The 20,835-nt window shown below is 37.4% G+C and overlaps 2 protein-coding genes across 2 annotated transcripts; one reads left to right on the top strand and one right to left on the bottom strand.

The window, feature by feature from the left end:
• The first annotated feature begins 1,011 nt into the window (after positions 1-1,011).
• Positions 1,012-1,539, top strand: LOC126703782 (F-box/FBD/LRR-repeat protein At4g26340-like). Its single transcript, XM_050402856.1, has one exon. The coding sequence runs from the start codon at positions 1,012-1,014 to the stop codon at positions 1,537-1,539; it is 528 nt and encodes a 175-aa protein (XP_050258813.1).
• Positions 1,540-3,339: 1,800 nt separating this feature from the next.
• On the bottom strand, positions 3,340-14,098 carry LOC126715145 (uncharacterized). Its single transcript, XM_050415598.1, has 4 exons — positions 10,688-14,098; positions 10,189-10,457; positions 7,843-8,439; positions 3,340-6,002 (listed from the first exon to the last, which is right to left on the bottom strand). Exons 1-4 carry the CDS (start codon positions 14,033-14,035, stop codon positions 3,563-3,565), a joined length of 6,654 nt encoding a protein of 2,217 aa, XP_050271555.1. The 5' UTR covers positions 14,036-14,098; the 3' UTR covers positions 3,340-3,562.
• Between the last annotated feature and the right edge of the window lie 6,737 nt (positions 14,099-20,835).

The raw sequence follows: 20,835 nt of genomic DNA, 5'->3' as shown, positions 1-20,835 counted from the left end.
CCATTTTTTTCAATTTATTTATTTATATATTTGAAATTATATGTAGAATTATGACAAAGAACTCAAGAATTTCTGGACGTATCTCAAAGCAGCAGCAACAGCTAATCCTTTAAAACATTTGACAGAAGAAAAAAAAAAAATTATCGAAGACAATTCCCTTTGATTTAAATTTGAGAAAATTGCAATAAAAATTATCGAATTTCCTTGTCAAAGATTTGTCTCAAAAGGTCTCCTTTGGGTACCACATAACTAGCTGCATTTGGTACCCACTGCTCTAGATAATCAAAGTACTCAATCCAGTGACCAAAGATAGAAGATGGTCAAAACACAATGCTATCACTTTCTCCACTTGGTTTGGAAACTTCCCAGCATGAGAGCATCTTCCATATCTCTCCAAAGTTAAACTCATCTGAACATCCAAAGCAAACCTCTGCCTGACCCAACAATCCTCATTCTCTAGCAGCTGGATAAAAGTGAAACGTATATCCAGTATTTGATGATCATGCATATTGACATCTTCATTTGGTTCAGAATGAGAATGTGAATCCTTACATGGGATTTTATTATTTAGCACAGAAGAATCAATAAGCAAAGCTTGTTCTGACAATCCAGATGCTATTATAGTATTATAGATTCTACTGCATCTTTCTAATTTATCAGATTGACAATGTTCATTGGTTCCTCAATCCTAACTTATCCCAAAACTGAAACAAGGAATCATAATCCATCCCACCAACATAAAATATTTAGAGTGCGTTTTTCATCACCAATTTAAAATTAATATCTTATATATTTATTATTTCTCTTCAACGTGTAATTATCTTATTAAGTGCTAAAATGGTTTAGTTTAAGTAAAACTCTATTAGATATATGTTTCAAGAGCTTGAAATTCTACTTTAACTAAAATTTTATAACAAAAATTTCAACAAATATAAACCTCGGCCACGGTCGAAACCCTTCATACTCCCTCAAATTTTCACAAAGAAAAAACACACACGGCAAATTGAAGCCATGGTGGGAAGCATGAAGGTTCAGAAGAAACAGAGAATTGAAAGAGACGAAGACAAAGACGAAGACGACATAATAAGCAGTCTACCGGACTGTCTCCTTACCGGCATCCTCTCCTATCTCCCAATACGAGACTCTGTTGCAACAAGCGTTTTGTCCAGCAGGTGGAGGCCTCTCTGGACTCTTGTCACCATTCTTCACTTGGACCAGAATAAAACTTCTACAACATCAGATCATACTTCTAGTTTCACGGAAATTGTGTCAAGGATCTTTATTCTTCGCAATACAGTTCCCAATCCCGCGCCTATACACGAGTTGCACATCCGTTGGCACAAAAATTGTCTTCCACTCCATGTTGACACATGGATCCACGCCACCTTTCGGCATAGTGTGAAAGAGCTTGATCTCTCCATAAATACTCATCCTAATCAACCTTTGGAGTTGCCCCAGAGTTTCTACTTTTGTTCAACATTAAGGGTTCTCAGATTAAGTGGTGACATTCTTCTCAATCCTCCTCCTCAAGCCTCATGATTATGGACCTTCTAAATGTTAGTTATGCAACTCTAGATCTCTCTCTCGTCTTCTCACTGCCTGCCCTGTCCTCCAACATTTGCACCTAGCTTAAGTGCTTGTCGTTTGTCAAACATAGTCCATATCAATGCCCCTGCTCATGAATTCTTTTATTTTATGGTTATATGGGCGAGGATGTTGTGTTGGAAAACCTTCCCAACTTGGTTAAAATAGCCCTTTCCAATGAGATAAAACGTGACAACAGTATTGAAGATTTTGCAAAGAGGGTACCGAATTTCACGAGACCACTTTGTAACGTTATATCCATGGAGTTGCTCAGAGTAAATGCAGAGGTAAGGACATGTCGCCATCTTTCATGCTCTAACTCTCTATGATTACTACTTTATGATATTGTTATTGTCATGGTTGTCAAAATCCCGATCTGGATCCTACGATCCTACGATTTTACGATCCCACCTACCCAAAACGATCTAAATCTTTCAAGGATCTTTGCGATCGTTCAATATCGGTAGGATTGTACGATTCTGATGATCCCAAACGACCTTGGTTTCTTGTAATCTTCTTTAACTTAACAAAAGGCTCAGTTGGACCCAAATTAAAAATAAAATCCCAATAGACCAAGTTTTTCCACTCTAATGTATAGAGAGTGTCAGTTAGACTCAAATAAAAAATATTCTAATAAAGTATCACATTTTGAGGTTTTTGGCATCTTTAAATAATGCTTACAAATGAATGTAGTGATGTATGGTAATTATATCAATAAATGTATAATTTATGTGATTATTTAACATACCAATGTGTATTTTTTGTTTTTTTCTCAAATAATGTAGGATCTTACGATCCACGATCCGATCCTACGATTCACGATCCTACCTACCTCCCACGATCCTACGTAGGATCCCGATTTTGACAACCTTGGTTATTGTTGTGAATTGTGAGTGAGTTTTGACTTTGTGACATTTGTGATTCTTATATTGTTGTGCAGATCCTCTTTGTGAGTGGCATCTTACACAACTCTTGCTTCATCTAACTCCAAAGCTACAAATGCTTGTCTTTAGATTGGTTTCCTATGATGGTGAAAGATCTCCAATTGATGGTTGCTTGAAGAAGCCACGAGATGTTCCTAAATGTCTATCATCACAGCTTACAACCTGTTATTTTGAAGGATTTTCAGGGAGGAAGGTTGAGATGAAACTTGTTAGAAAAATCCTGAAGGTTGCAACAGTGTTAAAGACTGAGAATCATTTTTGAACCTACCCTAGACTCAAAGGCGAAGCTTCGAAGTCGTGAGAGAATAAGCAAGTTCCGAAGGAGCTCTCATTTGATTTTTTAACACTCTCTCCTAATTATAGGGAAAATGAAATAGTTTTATGGGGAATGCTGAATTCTCTGCATCTTTCATTTGAAACTTCAATGGATTCAAGATTAAAAATATTTAATGCTTAATTCTGTGTCTCTTCTCGTGTTATTATTATTATTATTTTTTGAAAACAATAACGCATAGAATATATACTATTTACTATTTCTACTAACATCTATATAATATGGATGCCTCATTATACATCATAAACGATTAATTTGATGTAGGCCATCTCTCTTCTGCACAACATATAGCCCGGCACTGAAGGGCACTTGCAGAACTTGTCAAGTTCTATGAGAGTAGATATATATAAAGAATAAAAAAAAATTAAAAAAAAAAAAAACTCCAATTATATGTCAAAAGAATAAGGATAGTGATAATAGTGTTAGATTTTCTAGTTTGGCACTTTTAGGGGAGAACAAAAATGATAAAACATAATCTCATACAGCACCCACAAAACTTCAGCTTTTATAACAAGCCTGTTTAAATATGTTAAGGTGATCCTCACAAAAAAGAGTTGAGTGTTGTACAGACAAATTGTATGGCACAGCTGAAATTTACAATAAATTACGACTTCCCTCAAAATTTCCATAGCTACATTTCTCAAAAACTCCAAAGGCCCCTATAATTGACTAGAATATGAATCTTGCATCTACAAAGATCTTACCTAAGAAGAAAATAAGGTTCAAAACCATCCCAGATACAGCCGTCTCTGAATTCAGGGATCAAGTGGTCAGGAATACTACTAACATTTTTCTCATGTAATTTAACAACTAACACATACAGGTTAAAAATCAAAGGGTTCCTAAGGAACAGAGTAATAGTTCTACCAAGTTCAACAACATCAGATAATAGATGTCTACCATCCCCAGCTTTTTCATTGAGAATGATGTTTGAGAGGGCATAAAAGCCAAGCAAATTTGCATACAGAGGTAGAAAAGCATCCTTGTGGTTGCCAACACCTCCTATCCAATCAGCGCCTTCCTGTTTCTCCACATGGTCCTTGGCAAATGAGATCAACTGATGGCAAAACCTATGTCTGCAGTTGTGTAAATAACTTCTCATGCTGTCTTTGTCTGAGAAATTTACTGCCCAAGATTTTGAAACTGGTAGATTCTCCAAATGGGAACAGCAAATTTGACTGAGCAAAAGCTTCTCTTCATGATGATTATCAATTTCCTTGTCAAAGACCCGTCTCACAAGATCTCCTTTGGGTATAGCATAACTAGCTGCATTTAGTACCCACTGCGAAAGATAATCAAAGTACTCAATCCAGTGACCAAAGATAGAAGACAGATGGTCAAAACACAATGCTATTACTTTCTCCACTTGGTTTGGAACCTTCCCAGCATGAGAGCATCTTCCACATCTCTCCAAAGTAAAACATTTCTGAACATCCAAGGCAAGCCTCTGCCTGATCCCATCATCCTCATCCTCTAGCAGCTGGATACAAGTGAACCATATATCCAGTATTTGATGAGCATACATATTGACAGCCTCATTTGGTTCAAAATGAGAGTGTGAATCCTTACATGGGATTTGATTATTTAGTACAGAAGAATCAATAACCACAGCTTGTTCCAACAATCCGGATGCTATCACAGATTCTGCTGCAGCCTTCCGCATGCTTACTGGCTCAGAAGAGGCACTATGTTGTTTGATTAGGGTTGTGAAAAAAATGATGCAATCATACAAGCGAGCTGATCTTTCCAATTTCTCAGATTGGCAATGTTCAACGGATATTCTCAATCCCACAATGCTCATAAATAAACCAGCAAATTGCTTTACACATACTCCCATGCAACAGATGAGTGTTTCCCGAGTCTTTGAATGTCTTGTGAGTTTGTACAAGGAAATTAACTTATCCCAAAACTGAAACAAAGAATCACAATCCATCCCACCTATATAAAATGTTTTAGTGCATTTATCATCACCATGTTTCTGAAACTGAAGCAAGTTCCAAGCAAAAAGAATCCTCAGAATGTAATATGTGCATCTATTATTCTTTTCCGAGTCTAAGAGTTTTATCATTGTTTCATGGAGAGAGGATTTGGTCCAATTCTTAACGATCCTAATCTCACCGCTTGACAGATCATGGACCTCACTACCAGATTCTATTGCTTTCACGAATTTAAGTAGCCACTTCAATGTTGTAACTCGAACTTCATATGATGTGTCTGACAAGGAGCGGATCAGCCTTTCCTGGAGTCCAGCAAAAGGATTCTCCATTTCAGTTATCTTCAACAATTTTGAATCAAGCGTTGGACATCTCTGCGGCATCTGGAACTCTTCAGAAACTTCCTTTGATGCTTGAAACACACAACTAAAATAGGACATAGCTGCTTGCTCACGAAGTTCTGCTATAGTGGGATCATAATATGACAACCCATAAGAAGCTTCAACATCTAAGCATTCTGTCGATGACTCCAATAGTAGGTTCCTAATGGCATAAAAGTTTTTGCTCATACTGAATATTCTTGCAATACTCAGCATGTGATCCAAAACCCTCAAGAAAGAGGTGTTGAGAATGGGGCAAGGGCACCATCTGGGGCTCCCAATCCATGAACGAGTCACAAGAACTTGGATAAAGTCACCAAGAATCTGATCTTTCTTTGAGAAATCAGAAAGATTTCTACAATTCATATCTAGAAGAGAAATTACCTGCAATAGTATTCCATGTATTGAATTAAAGGAAGCATGGTGAGAACCGAGGGCCATGCGCAATGAAATGGATGAAACAGATGATTCTGTGAGTTGGTTTTCTACAAAAGGCAACTCAGAGGCTATATTGTGAAGGACAATTGGCAACTTTTCATTAGAAACAAGACCAGTTAAAGCTCTAGATGCCAGAACTCTGACTCGTAGATTGCTTTGGGTTGAACACTTCCTGATGAATGGCATGAACAGGAAAGGGTCAAGCTCATCTCCAGTCTCACTTGCAATTGTTGAAGGCTTAAGCCTGGACAAAAGTATCAGTAAAGGGCACAAACTTGGGTGCACAACATTTGCCAGGTCAGATTCTGAATGCCCAGATGACACATCACCAAGCATCTCAGTTGCAACTTTCAGTTCATTGAATACAAATGTATGTAATGAGGGGTACCTTCAAACAAGTAAATTGAATTTCTTGTTAACAGAAGATATTACTGTAAGTTAAAAAAACAAGAACTCGGTGCCAGCACTAAAGTTATAATTTAAAATTTTTACCCTCAGAATGTAAAACTCAGACGATGTATTATGCTCCTAACAAATAATAGCTCCTAATACTAATTCCCCCAGAGATCATATTCATAAGTCCCTAATCATAAACAGCACAGTTGATCAAATATTTCAAGGGTTATCATTAGACCTTAGACATGCTGGAGAATACAAATAACAACTGCTACAGAAAAATATGAAGGGGTAAAAACGTTCAAAATTTTATTGATCTAAAGACTCATCACTCATGTATGTCACACATACAACTATAAAAGTTAAAGCTGCCAACTACATTGTCATCACTAGACTCAGGACAGAGACCCCTGTAAAAAGGACAGAGGTGTATCACTATCAATGAATAACAAGGACCAAAAAGGAAAGCATCAAACAAATTTTTGCATTGGTATTTTTCTTATATTTTTTGTAATTCCTCAACCTATCATATGTTTTTTCTTTGCTACCCAACAACCATAACTTGTCAACCAAATTTGGCAACACACTGCCTACCCCAGAAGTTTATGCTTTTGTCTCAAATTTCAAATCAAGAAATGCATATTTTAAAATTTGACACAGTTAACCAAGTAGACATCTCTCTGCATGGTCAAATTAAGTTTTCAGACAACTATCCTAGTTACTATGCAAACAAGTCCAAAATAGAGAAAGTATCCAGTTCTTCCAAAGTACAGAGCTGGATGACAAGGCTAACTAGTTTAAAGATAATTTACAAACCAACAACCATTTGGGTGATTGAACCTTGCAGGAAAGCATCCTTTTCAGCAAACAATAAGACTGTAGTCTCCCCTTCATTTGGTACTGAAGGAGCTCAAAAATATTCAGGAATAAAAAAATTGATAAGTAAACAAATAAAGCAATCAATCCTTCTCATCACTTTCCTTTCCCTCATACTTCTACATAACAAAACAGGTTCCAATAAAAAAAAGAATTTGTAGTAATTATATATATTACCAATTGATGCAAACACTTAGACATAGATTGCATTCTCAGTAATCAGATTAATTTTTTGATAGGAGTAATAAGATTAATGCAAAAAAAAAAAACCATCTCTTGTAATCCAATATTGTTTCTTTTATTCATTTCATTTCTTTCAGCTTCTTTTACAGTAAAACAATCCCTGGAACAGCCATTTTACATCATAGCCTCAAGCATGATAAGAACAAGTTGTCCTTCTCTGGCCCCTCCCACTCCAACATTTTTCCAGTGTGCTAAGAACAACACCAACATGATTATGATTGTGTATTAACTCACAAGCTTAAAAAGTGCATTGCCACTCACAAAGGAGCCCTGTAACAAAGAAGTTTGGGAAAAGAAAAAAAAAATCCAAATTTATAGGATTTCTTTCTCCTTCAATATCTTTTGATTTCAACCAATTAGGCTTAAATTAGGGCCTTGTAGCTTGTGTTTTCAAGCCTTTCTTGCTGAATGAAGAAACATTGATTTAAAAATCAAATCTTAAAAAAGAATTTTTCCAGCCTTGATACGAGTATCTTTTGGTCTATCAATCTCTGGTCCCTAAAATCCTACCCAAGTTACATAAACTCCAACAAGTAGAATATAAAGGTCATATTGACATCAACTTTAAATATCCTAAAAAGGGAATCTTTCCAGCATATGTGTATAAAGAATTCTATCTTGATGACCCACTTAGTAAAGTATCTGGAAATACCAAATCCAAGTAACAAATGCTGCAAATGGAAGAAAAGAAACGTTAAATTAAGAAACCATACCTATGAAAAAATTCAAGCCCACTTAACGCACGTCGTGCTGATTCTCGTTTTTGAATATTAAGAAATCCAATCATGCGACGAACTAAAGCAGTGTATGCCAGACAAGCACTGTTCCGTACCTCCCAGTATGGCGAAGAGAAGGAGCGAATAGAAATAATTAGAGCCTCAGCAGAGAACCCTGAAGTATCAGTAGCCAGATTAGTGTCATTGAAAGCAGCTCTAAGGACATTGAATGCATGTACTGTAGGAACTAGACCCTCATGTCGGATTTTCGAGGTCGTTTTGCTCTCAATTATCTCAGGTTGCATTGCAGACTTGGTTTCTTGGTTTCGTTTTGTTGACAAAATTATACATGAGTCACCATTTGTTCCATTGGTTTCATTCAGATTCAGCAAAGACCCATTAGCTACATCAATTAGCCATCGCAGTGCTCGTGGTAGAAGCTTCTTTGGTGCACCTTCTGGCTCTGAGAGAAATAGAGCAATAAATGCAGCTGGAATGCCTGCACTTCTCCTTAATAAATCATCCACAATTTGTCCCTTGGCTACAGTTCTTTCCATAAGTTGCTCCATCCAAGATTCTGTCAACTTACAGAGTCTGAGAAGAGACACTATTTTAGAATAGATTTCCACAATATTCGATTAAAAAAGAGAAATCAACCACCAACAACCTCTGAATAAACATGGAGAATGGGATTTGACTAAAGGATAATTTAAATAATGATATCAAATAAAATCATTAGGACAAATCTTAGGTACAGTACCTTAGGTGTTATTCCTTAGGTTCTCTCTCCTAAGATTCAGTCATGTGGCTATTTAACTAAAAAATACATTTCTATCTCATGAAAAAAAATCCATATGACAGAATTTTAAAAGAGGAACCTAAGGAACAATACATAAGTACTGTACCTAAGTCTTGCCCAAATCTTTAATACAACTCAAGTCTCTCCCAAAAAAGTGCAAAGGCTTGGCAGTAATACAACAACAACAACAAAGCTTTAGTCCAAAATTTTTTGGGGCTGGCTATATATCCTCAAAAAATTAGTCAGGGTCAACCACATGTATACTTGGAATAATTGATTCCTTTATGTTAGCATTAAGGCTTAGTTGATTCAAGTTTATTTGTATTTCTTTTCCTAAAGAGTAAATACAACAACAACAACGCTTTAGTCCCAAAATTTTTGGGGTTGGCTATAGATCCTCAAAAAATAAGTCAAGGTCGGCCACATGTATGCTCAAAATAATTGATTCCTTTATGTTAGCATTAAGGCTTAGTTGATTCAAGTTTATTTGTATTTCTTTTCCAAAAGAATAAAACACTTGATGTTTTGGTAATCTAAAATTCCATCATGACTAAGAATCCAACTAAGAATTAATTTGCCCCAATTCAAGTTATGCATCTAAAAAGAAAGCTAATTGAACAGTGAGTAAATTCAATTACATTCAGAAGGAACAAAGTAATCCCATCATAGGACACTGCAATCTGTTTTCTTCACACATTACTCAAACATATTTCCAGAGTATCACACATTACTCAGGTCTAAGACAAAGCAAATGAGGAAATGCAGATACAGCTGCATGTATATCTGGTTAAATTCTAGATAAATTAAAAACTGAAAATAATGCTATAATAGTCAACTCAACTTGCCACTCCAACCATCATTGCTCGTTATCAATCCTTCATCTCAAAATAAGATGGAAATTATTGCAGTTTATTCAGTAATGAAGGGGGGAAAAAAAAAAAAAAAGGTGGGGGGGCAATATGGTATTAGCCAGAATGGAGGAATTGATTTGCAATATAACATTTGCTGGGCTAAAATACATTTTACATTCTCTACCTTTAATGCTACTGTCATTTTGATCCCTAGGTATCAAAATATGTAGTTGACCCCCTGAACTCTCAAATTGTAGTTGATTTTACCATTCCAATGGGTTTCATTAACTACCCCAAAACGATGTTTTGATTCAAAACTTTTTTTTTGGGGGGGGTGGTTGTGTTGGAAATTAAACTTGAGGGGCCAAAGTGAAAGCAAGCCATAAGCTCATGGGGTTAATTACAAATTTTGAATCTAGAGGAACTAAAATGACAGTCATTCGAGAGTTAAAGGGTTTAATCACAGGTTCGGAAACTTAGGGGAACAAAAAAGGCAGCAACAGCAAAGTTGAGGGACCATGGTAAAACATATTATAGCCCAAATTTTCCTATTAGAATCATTTGCTGTTTCTGTTGTCTATATGTGTGTGTGTGTGAAATGATTCCCCCATAAATAGGTGCGTCCAAGGCAAGAAATAAAATATGAGATCATAATGCGACTACCAGTAAAAAAAAAATCAAATGGAAACATACGTTGGATCATTTGAACAAAGTAAACGATTGCAAAGTGCTGTAAATCCAGCCCTCGTCTTATCAATTGCACCATTATGCTTCATCTTCAGAAGGACTTCTAAGAAGTGGCTCCCAATTTTTTCAAGTTGTTTCACATCAAGCATTGCATCAGATTCTGTCATCAGCGAAGAGTCGGCGTCAGAGCGGAGGACCCCAAACTCTAATGTATCCGAAGCACCGCAACTTGGTAAAGGTATCTTTCTTATGATGGTTCCCAAAAGAAGACTCACCTGATAACAAAAATATATTACAATTGAAGATAGCATTCTTCAACATTGTAACTCAAGAAATCTAACAAGCCTGAACACATATGCCGTATACCCAGGCATTTTGTGGACATCATCCTATGAATTGTGTTTTACATTTTTAAAAACAACTGTTTACCAACAGAGAAATGAACAAAAACATGCATTCCATGAGCAAACACAAAAACGAAGCAAGCAGCCAATAAGGAAAGTACCTCTTTCATAGCGAGCCAGCAACCAACCATAACTATCTGGTCTGATGGTCTGGCATCCTGGACAACTTTTGAACCTTTATCTTCATGGTCTGAAGAATGTGCCTGCACATCCACATCATCTGAAACCTCAAACAGGAAATTATCATCATCAACCATCTCATCCATGTCTTCTGGAAGATACCAAGCATCTGCAGAAACCACCCAAAGTGCCAAAGAAGTTATTCTCATAATGAGCTCCAAGAGTTTCTCCAATAAATGTCTCATCTCTAAGAAGCTAGCCAAGACTACATCAGAATTCCAATCCAATTCCTCAAAAGTATACCGCAGAGCAAGTAATACACCATGAACAAAGCTGTTCTTGCATGCTTCAGGCAGGTCCCTCTCTCCCTCCTCCACAGTAACATTTAACCAATCTATAAGTGATTTCATATATTCAATGACAGGATGCCTAGTTTTGCCAGTCTGGTCATCTCCATTTACTAGTTCAGGCTGTGAACGAAAACAGACAAGATTAATTGATGCATTGACAAACCACCCCAGCTCCAAAACATACTTCCTAAAAATAAACCGTAAAGTCAGAGATCCCGCATCACTCTCTCTCACACGTGGACTGCAAACTAATTTCTTAGCCCAAGCAATTACTTTCTGGACCATGTCTTCACTTGAAATTCCAGGAAGTGGGGTAGGAAAATGTAGCAATATACGAAAAGAATTCTCTCTCAGCCTGTCCCAACTATCTACTATCGACCCAACTAACAACAAAGTTGAATCAGGTAATGTAATTCCTTTATTGTAAGGATAGAGACAGCTTTCAGGAGTAAGAGATCTACAGTCTTCTTGGTAAGAAGGCACAATAGACCAAATATTAAGCATTATCAGAATGAGGTCCATGGCCATTATTTTTCTCTTGTAAGGAGCAGAAGGATAACATGAGAAAAATAGAAAAGAACTAAACCACCTCATAAAATGAAAAAGATCATCCGCTCTGTTAACTGTAGTTTCCTCACTTCCATTTAAAAAATGCACTTCAGTGTTACCGTGATAGACAAGTGGTTGCCAGCTGCCCTGCTTGAATTGTCTCTCCAAGGCTGTCCGCACCCGAGAAAAGAACTTTCTGAATAAGCTGCTCCACTTCATCTGAAAAGCAGTAGAGCAACACCTCATGTTTAATGGCACTGCCTCCTTCATCAGAGTAAGTTCTAAATGGGAAGGCAAACTAGATGTCTTGGGGTTTAAGAAAAGCGACTCAGCAGCATCTACACGAAGTGACTCATCGACATGGGTCAGTGCCAGTACAAGCCACTCAACAGGGACTTCCACCTCAATCCCCTTTATGCAGACAAGAGCATTACATGAAAAGCGATCTGATCCAAGCCCACCCTCTTTATCCTGTACCCCATTTTTCTTGCACCAATCAATGTCCCCCTCAATCAAAGCAAGCAAACGAGAGACCTTGAACAATGACACTAAAATGGCCACTTGCTGTTCAACCTTTAGTTCCATGTTTGAAAGACCAGTCTCATGATATAACAGTCCATTTTCAGCCCCATTTGGCCCAATGGAGATAAAAGCAAGCATAGTAAATATACTATCCACATCCACCTCAAGTATAACAGGCAGAGCATAAGTGTTCAAATTCGAACGAAGCTTTGAAAGTCCAGAACCAAGCCCATACAAAAGCGGGGGCAAGCAATTCCCTCTATAAACGGCATAACCATTTGCAATACCCTCACTGCTCCAACACTCATCACGCAAGTACTCAAGGAAACACTTCAAAAACGTCGTTACAGCACAGCAAACATCATCATCAACATACGCCTGTATCGTCTCATACAGCAAGTCAGGACTCTTCTCCAACATAGTCTTCGCCCCCAGCCTCCTTGTCAGAGAAGCTAAAGGAACATATCTACCCTTACAACGCGGCCCCAAGCAAAGAAGATACGAAGTAATCTTTTCCAAAAACGATTTTATTCTCTCCCCACCTTCCGACCAACAAAGTGAAGATTGAATGTCTAGGAAAAGATCAAACACGAGATGAACTTGCCTCACCGTTTGACTCAAAGGATCCTCTAAATTATTCCATACAATTCTCATTATCCGGGCCCCCATTTCCTCCGTAATCAACTCATAATCCCCTGACGGGTTACTAATATTAGCTAAAACCGACGTCTTTATCTGTTGCAAACAAATCTGCAGCACAGTCAATGCGTGAAAATTAAAATGACTATCACTCGGGTTCTCACAATACTCACAAAGCTCAGGCAAAATCCCATCATACAATATAGTCATAACACAATTACCACCACCACCACCATCATCACTCTCTCTCTCTACATCAAACCGTGTATTAAGCACATCCCTCGAGACAGCAGTGAGCACACCTCTAATCAAACAAAGTCTACTCAAAACCGCGAAATTTGCTATCTTATCACATAAATCACCCTTATAAGGAACCTTATCAATCACATTCCTAAGCTCATTAACTGAAATAACCGAATTAACTGTAATGCGATTGAATATACCACGAATGATGAATAGGGCGAGTTGTTGAGGGTTTAAGCAGACCTGAAGGGCAGCGAAAAAGCAGACCCCGGCGGCGACGAAACAGTCCCGAGAAAAGGCAATGGAGTTGAGAACACTCAAGATAACCGTCAGAGAAGCTTCTAGAATGTTCGAGTCCGTCAACTGTGACGGAAACCGTTGGAAAAGGTAGTACAAGCAGGAGAGAGCTTCTTGGCATTGTTCCATCACAATAGGCGAAGGCCGAGCCCAGTCTTTCGTCTCCGAAACGACACTGTTCAAGCTCGAAACGACGTCGTAAGCCACGACCAACGCGCATTCTTCGATCACGTCAGCCAAATAGCCTAGCTTCGGCAGTCCCAAAACCGACAGCGCGACGCGCGACGCGCAGAAGAAACGGTTTTTCTTCTGACGCTTTTCGTGGTGATCGGCGTACCCGAGGAAGAGCGCGTGGAAGGACGCGCGGATGAGGGAGTGGTGGTGTTGGGATTTGGAGAGAGAGGAGACGAGGGTTTTGTGCAGAGGCTGAGAGTTTTCCAAGAACAAGAGCTCCAAGTAAAAACGCGAGGCTTCGCGGATTGAATCCTCGTGTTGTTCAGAGTTTGCGTTTGACAAGAAGTCGTTGAAGGAAGAAGCGAGTTTCTTGGCGTGGTTGATTTGGGAGTAAATGGAATTGAGAGAAACGAGATGGTTCAGTTCTGCGTAGAATTTTGACGATGGGTTGGTTTGGAGAGCTGTGAGTAAAGACTCGGTGTACGAGTTTGGGAAAACGACGGCGTTGTATGTGTAACGGTGTCGGTGTTGTAGTGCTCGCCATTTCGCTGACATGGTGGGTTTAGTCTCGGAGGTGGTGGTGTCGCGGCTAGAAGGGAGGGTTTTAGGGTGAAGTGAAAAAAAGAAAACAGAGAGCAAAGCTTGGAGGGGAGTTGTATTGGGCTTGAAATATGGAAAGATTTTTCGGCCCACAGAACTTTTTTTTTTTTTTTTGTATTATATTGGGCTTGACATATGGTAAGATTTTACGGCCCACAGAATCGTTTTTTTTTTTTGTTTTTTGGGTATTGTATGGGCTGAAGTATTTTTGAAGCACTGAACCATTTCTTTTGGACTGTTCTTTTGATTTTGGGCTTTTTTTTTTAGGGTATTAGTAATATCTATGCGCCTTCAATGGTATATTTAGGGTATTAGCAATATTATTTATTATAACCGCCATTTGCATATATTATTATTATTATTTTTTTTTTTGAGAAAAGGTTAAGATATAATATAATTATATATAACCGCCCTTTTAACTTTAATTGACCGCCCTTATTAGCGTTGCTATATATATGCATAGATATTCGAAGTTTTTAACTTGTTCCTAAAAAAAGTTTCTTTCTTAATTCTGAGTTTGAGACTTCTTACATTCACCGAACATTCATCAAAAAGTTTGAGACTTCAAACATTCATCAAAGAGTTTGAGACTTACGTGTTTCTTGCTTAATTCTACGTTTGAGATTTCTTAAATTCACCAAATATTCATCAAAAAGTTTGAGACTTCAAACATTCATCAAAAAGTTTGAGACAATGGAGATGGTGGGGTTTCGATATGATCCTACAGATGATGAATTGATGAAGATTTTAATGGAGAAGGTCAACGATGCGGAACAACCCACTCACCTAAATCATCATTTTATTGTGAATGATTGTGAGATATATGGCAAAATTCCTCCATGGGAAATATATGATTCTCATACCCACTATCATTTACACACTTTCCACCGCAAGCTCTACGTCTTCACCGACCTCAAAACAACATCCGGCAATCGTGTGTGCAGGGCTGCCGCTTGCGGAACCTGGCTTGAGAAAAGCAAGCCCAAAAGACTCTACGATTCTCAGGGCAATGTTATAGGGATCGACAGGATGCTCTCTTTTAAAGCCAAGGATCTCCATTCGGGCAAATTCAATAAAACTAATTGGATAATGCACGAGTTCTCCTTGGCAAATCAGGAATTTGGAAGAACCAACACAGTCCTCTGCGTCATCTATAAACTAAATAAAGGATCAGGGTCAGATTGTGAGGAGGCCAACGGAAGAGGTCTCAAAAGAGCTTTTTCTTCTACTACTGCAGGTGAAGAGTTCTCATGCTTCAATACAACTGCTGCTGCTGTGATTTCACTTGAGCCTGAGCCTGAGCCTGAGCCTGAGATGCCTAGTGCTGATGAAGAGTTCTCATGCTTCAATACAACTGCTGCCGCAGTGATTTCACTTGAGCCTGAGCCTGAGCCTGAGATGCCTAGTGCTGATGATGAAGAGTTTGCTGCATGGGTTTCTGGATTTTTTTCTTCTACTGCCGCTGTCGCTGAAGAGTCCTCAACCTTCAATACTACTGGTGTGATGTCACATGGACAAGAAGATGCCCAAGCCCGAGAACACAAAAAAAGACGGTTGGATGCTGTTGCTGATGCAGATGCTGATGCTTTTACGAATGAAGAGTTTGCTGCATGCATAGCTGATCCCACATTCCCAGATGAACCATTGAGTCAAATATTTTCTGATCTACCACCCCTGGTTGAAGTATGCAGTCAATCCAAATCAGACTCTGTTGCTGATTTTGATGCATTAATTACTTCATTAATTTCTGATCCGACACAACCCGATGAAGTATGGAGTAAAATCTTTTGTATATGAGAATTCTTTTTCTTCTCTTTTAGTCTTGCACAGATTTTTTGTTCTTCTCTTTTCAGTTTACAGTTAGCATGTCTATAGTTAGAACTCTGGCAAATGGGTTGTTAGCAATGTAGCTTAAGAATTGAAGGATTGTACAAAAACTTGTTTTGATGGTGAAGGAGCTATTTGTCAACTCAAAGTTATAAACTTCTTATGCTTTCTTCACTTATTTGCAATCTTTATGTTTTTGATAAATGAATGTGTTGTGAAGGTTTAGATATAGTGTGACTCTATTATGTTATAAACGAGACTTTCTTGGTTTCATTTATCACATATTTTTTCATTCTCTTTCCCTCTTAGTAATACTTGGATGCTATTGGTTAGTTTTTTTTTTTCAATGATTGATTTTAAGGTGCAATTCCAACTTCCCTTGTAACTAAAGAATAAAAAAGATGATTTTTGGTCACTCTAGGCACCTTGTCAATTGAATGAATACATATGAATGGTATATGTGGAAATAAATTCAAATGGGATGTGAAATCCAATGTTGGCTACTGCAAAAGCCCATTTGGTAATGTTGTTCTAATAACGTTGTTTATATTTTTTGGAAATATATGTGTAATGTTGTTTAAACATTGAAAATTATTATTTAAACTCACCAACCAAACAGCCCCTAAAGTTCCAGAACTACCTACAGTACAAAATTTATGTAGTCTGTTGGGGTGTGCTGAGGTGGAGGACCCATGCTACTGTGAGGTAGATGCAGAGATCATGGGCAGTGAAAGCTCATGGTTTGGAGGAGATTCTGTGGGAGAGGCCACTGTATTAGAGGGATATAGGGTAAAGGGTGGTTTATCATGGAGTTGTGGTGGGTTGGATGAATCAGCATCACTCACTGCTATGGGAAGCTCAGGTGGTTTGGGTAGTGCCTGTGGTGGAAATTGTGCTGGAAGAGAGGAGGAAGTTATATGATTTTGTTATTATTTTGATATGTCAACATGAAAGAATAGACTTCATAAGAAATTTTTTTTTTTTTTTTTTTTTTTCTCTCTTATTTGCAATCCGATGGTTTTGACATATGAATCTGGAATCAGGGTATAGATTAATTAGAATAGAAAAGACTGAATTTTGATTTAAAATATATCAACCGATACAAGAAACTATCTTTTTGCATACTTTCACTTATACAACTCGGCTAATCCTCTATCGACACCATTGCATGATATCACTAGTAAAGTTAAGTCTCTTGCTTTTTTTATTTTTAAGAAGTACTTCAATTTCTTCTTGAAAATTGTAGCTTTTTGTCCACCATAATATCACTGGTAAAGACTTATGCCTACATATCAATGGTACAGTCCATTGGAGAGCTGCAATTTCATCTCCTATTGATTTCATCAATTCCTTAACAATAACAAGAAGCATAAGATGTTTTTTTCCTTTTCCATTTGTACTCTTGCATCTTTAAAATAAATAAATAAATAAATAAATAAAGTTGAAGAAGACAAAATAAAAAAACTTGACAAAGTTAGAACAACCCTTTAAATTAGTCCAGAAGGACCAGAACTGATTTTTTTGTACTTCTTGCAAGAGTCCTACATCCCAAGTTATAAAAACTAGTTGGAGATCCACGCAATATGTGGGAATAAATAATTATTTTATATTGTAATATAATGTATAATTTCTTCTCTAAATTTTTTTTGAAGATAATTTGTTCTTCCTAAAACTTAAAAAATTTCTATTCAGTCCAATTTGGTACACTCGGTCAATTTCAGTCCCCTTTCAGTCTATATTCGACTAATTGGGTCTTAACTTGGTTCTTTTTGTAGGTTTTCTTTTCAAGTTTAGCTAAAAAAAAAAATCTTCATTTTTTGGTTGAAAAGTATGAAATTTATTAAACTTTTGGGCTAAAATCTTTAGTTTTGAGTTAAAAAAAAAAAAAAAAAAAAAAAAATAGACATTAGAAAAATGAACCTAAAAATGCAATAAAAATGATAAATATTCAAAAGTTTAATTCGGTCCATATTGGTTCTATTTGGTCCATTCTTTCCTCTTCGGTTCAATTTGGTCCTATTAGGTCCATTCAGTCCTATTTAGTCCACTCTGTCCACTATAGTTCTATTCGGTCCAATTTGACCCATTCTGTCTTGTTCAGTCCACTTCAGTCTAATTCGGTCCATTCAGTCCACATTTATCTTTATTTGGTCCATATTGGTCCTATTTTGTCCGCTTTAGTCTACTTCGGTCCATACAGTCCACATTGGTTCTATTCCGTCCACATTGGTCTAATTCAGTCCATACTATCCACTTTAGTCTGATTCGGTCCATTTTTTCCACTTTGGTTCGATTCTGTCCATTCTGTCCACTTCCACCACATTACTCCTATTCGGTCCAGTATAGCTACCTCGGTCCTATTTGATTTAAATTGGTCCCGTTCAGTCCATTCTATCTACTTTGGTTCTATTCGGTCCATTCATTCTAATTCGGTCCATTAGGTCCTATTTAGTCTATTATGACTACTAAAGTCCTATTCGGTCCAATTTGGCCCATTCGGTCTTATTTAGTCCACATCGGTCTAATTCGGTCAATTTTGTCCACATTGACCTTATTCGGTCCACATTGGTCATATATTTTCCACAACCTAATTCAGTCCACTAAGTCAACATTGGCTCTATTCGGTCCACATTGGTCCTATTCGGTCCATTCTGTCCACTTTGATCCACGTCAGTTCTATTCGGGTCATTTGGTCCAATTCAGTCCATTTTGTCCACTTTGGTTCTATTCGGTCCATGCTGTCCACTTTGGTCCTATTACTCCAATTCAATCCACTTCTGTCCAATATGTGCACCTCGGTCATATTCGGTCCAATTTCATCCCGTTTGGTCCATTCTGTCTACTTTGGTCTTATTCGGTCCATTCGGTCCTATTTAGTCCATTATGTCCACTAAAGTTATATTTGGTCAAATTCGGCCCATTTGGTCTTATTCAGTCTAATTCAGTCTATTTAGTCCACATTAGTCCTACTTTGTCCACATCGGTCTACTTCGGTCCACTCAATCCACAATGGCTCTATTCGGTCCACATTGGTCCTATTCGGTCCATTCTTTCCACTTTGATCCACTTCAGTCCAATTCGGGTCATTCGGTTCACTTTGGTCTGATTGGGTCCATTTTGTCTACTTTGGTTCACTTCAGTCCTATTCAGTCCACATTACTCCTATTCTGTCCAGTATGTCCACCTTTGTCGTATTCGGTCCAATTTGGTCCTGTTCAGTCCATTCTATCCACTTTGGTTCTATTCGGTCTATTCATTCTAATTCGGTCTTATTTGGTCCACCTTGTTCCTATTGTTGATGTAACACAAATTATATTTACTGCATTAAATTACTTTTATTTTGTTAATAAAATTAGTAGTTCTATAACTTTTTTTTTTTTTTTTTTTTGCAATGACTTTTAGGCCCTCAAATTTCACTATTGGCCCATTACATTGCAATGATACCTTGCATGGGCCTGAAGGCTAGAATAGCCCTCCAATAAATGATAGACAAAGAAAATTATAAATTTATAATAATTCATGAATTCGACACTTTTATTTGTAATCTATAAATATCGTAGTACTCACCCTAGTCCCGGTAGTTTATCAGATCTTAAACTACAGAGTTCATGGTAACTAGAATTGTTGATTTGTTGTAAAATTTCTTTTAGTGCCTTTGCATAACTACATATTATCCAATAATTTGTTGTAACAATAAACACTGATTTGGTGTTTGATTGGGTTGGATCATTGGATGTCAATACCTCATCTTATCATTTTCTTTGACATATTGAACCAAAAAATGCATATCTAACGTCAATTTGAATAAGCTTATTTGTTGCATTTTTTATTTGTTAAATTGGGTTTGGATTTAGGTCCAATGTTTCAATGTATTGGATTCAACACAAATAAGAAAAAAATTTATTTATTGAATTTAAATAAAATATTATATGTTTAATTAAAAAAAAAATGAGACAAAATATAAATAATTTAATGATATGGAGGATGTTGCTGAATTTAAATGTTGAATAAAATAGGATGAGAAGAAAAAATAATAAAAATGAAATCTATGGCGATAAACACAAAATTATTTTAGTTATGCTATGTAATAAAATAACATTACTTTATATACTATTTTTATATTACAATAAGATAACATTTAACAATCAATGAGAATAAAAAAGATAACAACATAAAACACAAAACTAAGTTGTATCAACTCAATGGAGAATTCTAAAGAATACAAAAGTTCATCTACCTAAAGTAGAGCTGCAAGAAAAAAGAAATTGAATATATATATATATATATATATATATTGTACGGCACCGAGATCCTAGGCCCATACAGGCCCTGGGCCCAATCCCACACAGGCCTTGGGCCAAGTCCCATACCAGCCTTGGGCAAGGGCCCAGCAAAAAGGTCCAGTTGTCCTGCGCCCTTCTTGGAGCTTCCTTCATGTACGAACAAGCATAGGGTATTGAATTTCGAGAGGTGATCGGACAAACGTTCCCGGTCAAATATACGAACTGTTCCCGGGAAATTGTGATATTCCCGGGGAACTGAGTTGCCGAACATAGTCGGTCAAGATGGAGCCAAGTTCCAAGATCATAAATGCTGCACCGCCCTTTCACCTAAACATCCACTTCAATCAGATAATACTGGACCTCCAGTAGCACTAACGGTGGCTGTAATCATAATCTCCCCACTAACCTCAGCTATAAATAGAAGAAAGTTGGGAGAAGAAGGGGTTCAGAAAAATTGAGGGAAAACAGTCAAGGAGAGAGTATAAATTGAGTGTTGCTTTGAGTCTCTCTGCCGAGAACGACCCATTGTAGGAAATCCTTAAGCCCACTACAAATAAATTGTGAGCCCAAGTAACCTAAGGCCCAGGAGTCTTGTACTTGGTTCCTACAATTGGCACCCACCGTGGGGCTCTCCTACGAAGCTGT

The sequence above is a fragment of the Quercus robur genome, chromosome 2, assembly GCF_932294415.1.
Source record: "Quercus robur chromosome 2, dhQueRobu3.1, whole genome shotgun sequence".
Lineage (NCBI taxonomy): Eukaryota > Viridiplantae > Streptophyta > Magnoliopsida > Fagales > Fagaceae > Quercus > Quercus robur.
The sequence above is the reverse complement of the archived record's forward strand: the minus strand, read 5'-3'. Positions and strand labels throughout refer to the sequence as shown.

Coding starts and splice junctions, on each gene's coding strand:
- LOC126703782 (XM_050402856.1), top strand. CDS start 1,012: ATGGTGGGAAGCATGAAGGTTCAGAAGAAACAGAGAATTGAAAGAGAC.
- LOC126715145 (XM_050415598.1), bottom strand. CDS start 14,035: ATGTCAGCGAAATGGCGAGCACTACAACACCGACACCGTTACACATAC. Junction 10,458..10,687: donor GCTGGCTCGCTATGAAAGAG/GTACTTTCCTTA, acceptor TTTTGTTATCAG/GTGAGTCTTCTTTTGGGAAC. Junction 6,003..7,842: donor GGGCTTGAATTTTTTCATAG/GTATGGTTTCTT, acceptor ACTTGTTTGAAG/GTACCCCTCATTACATACAT.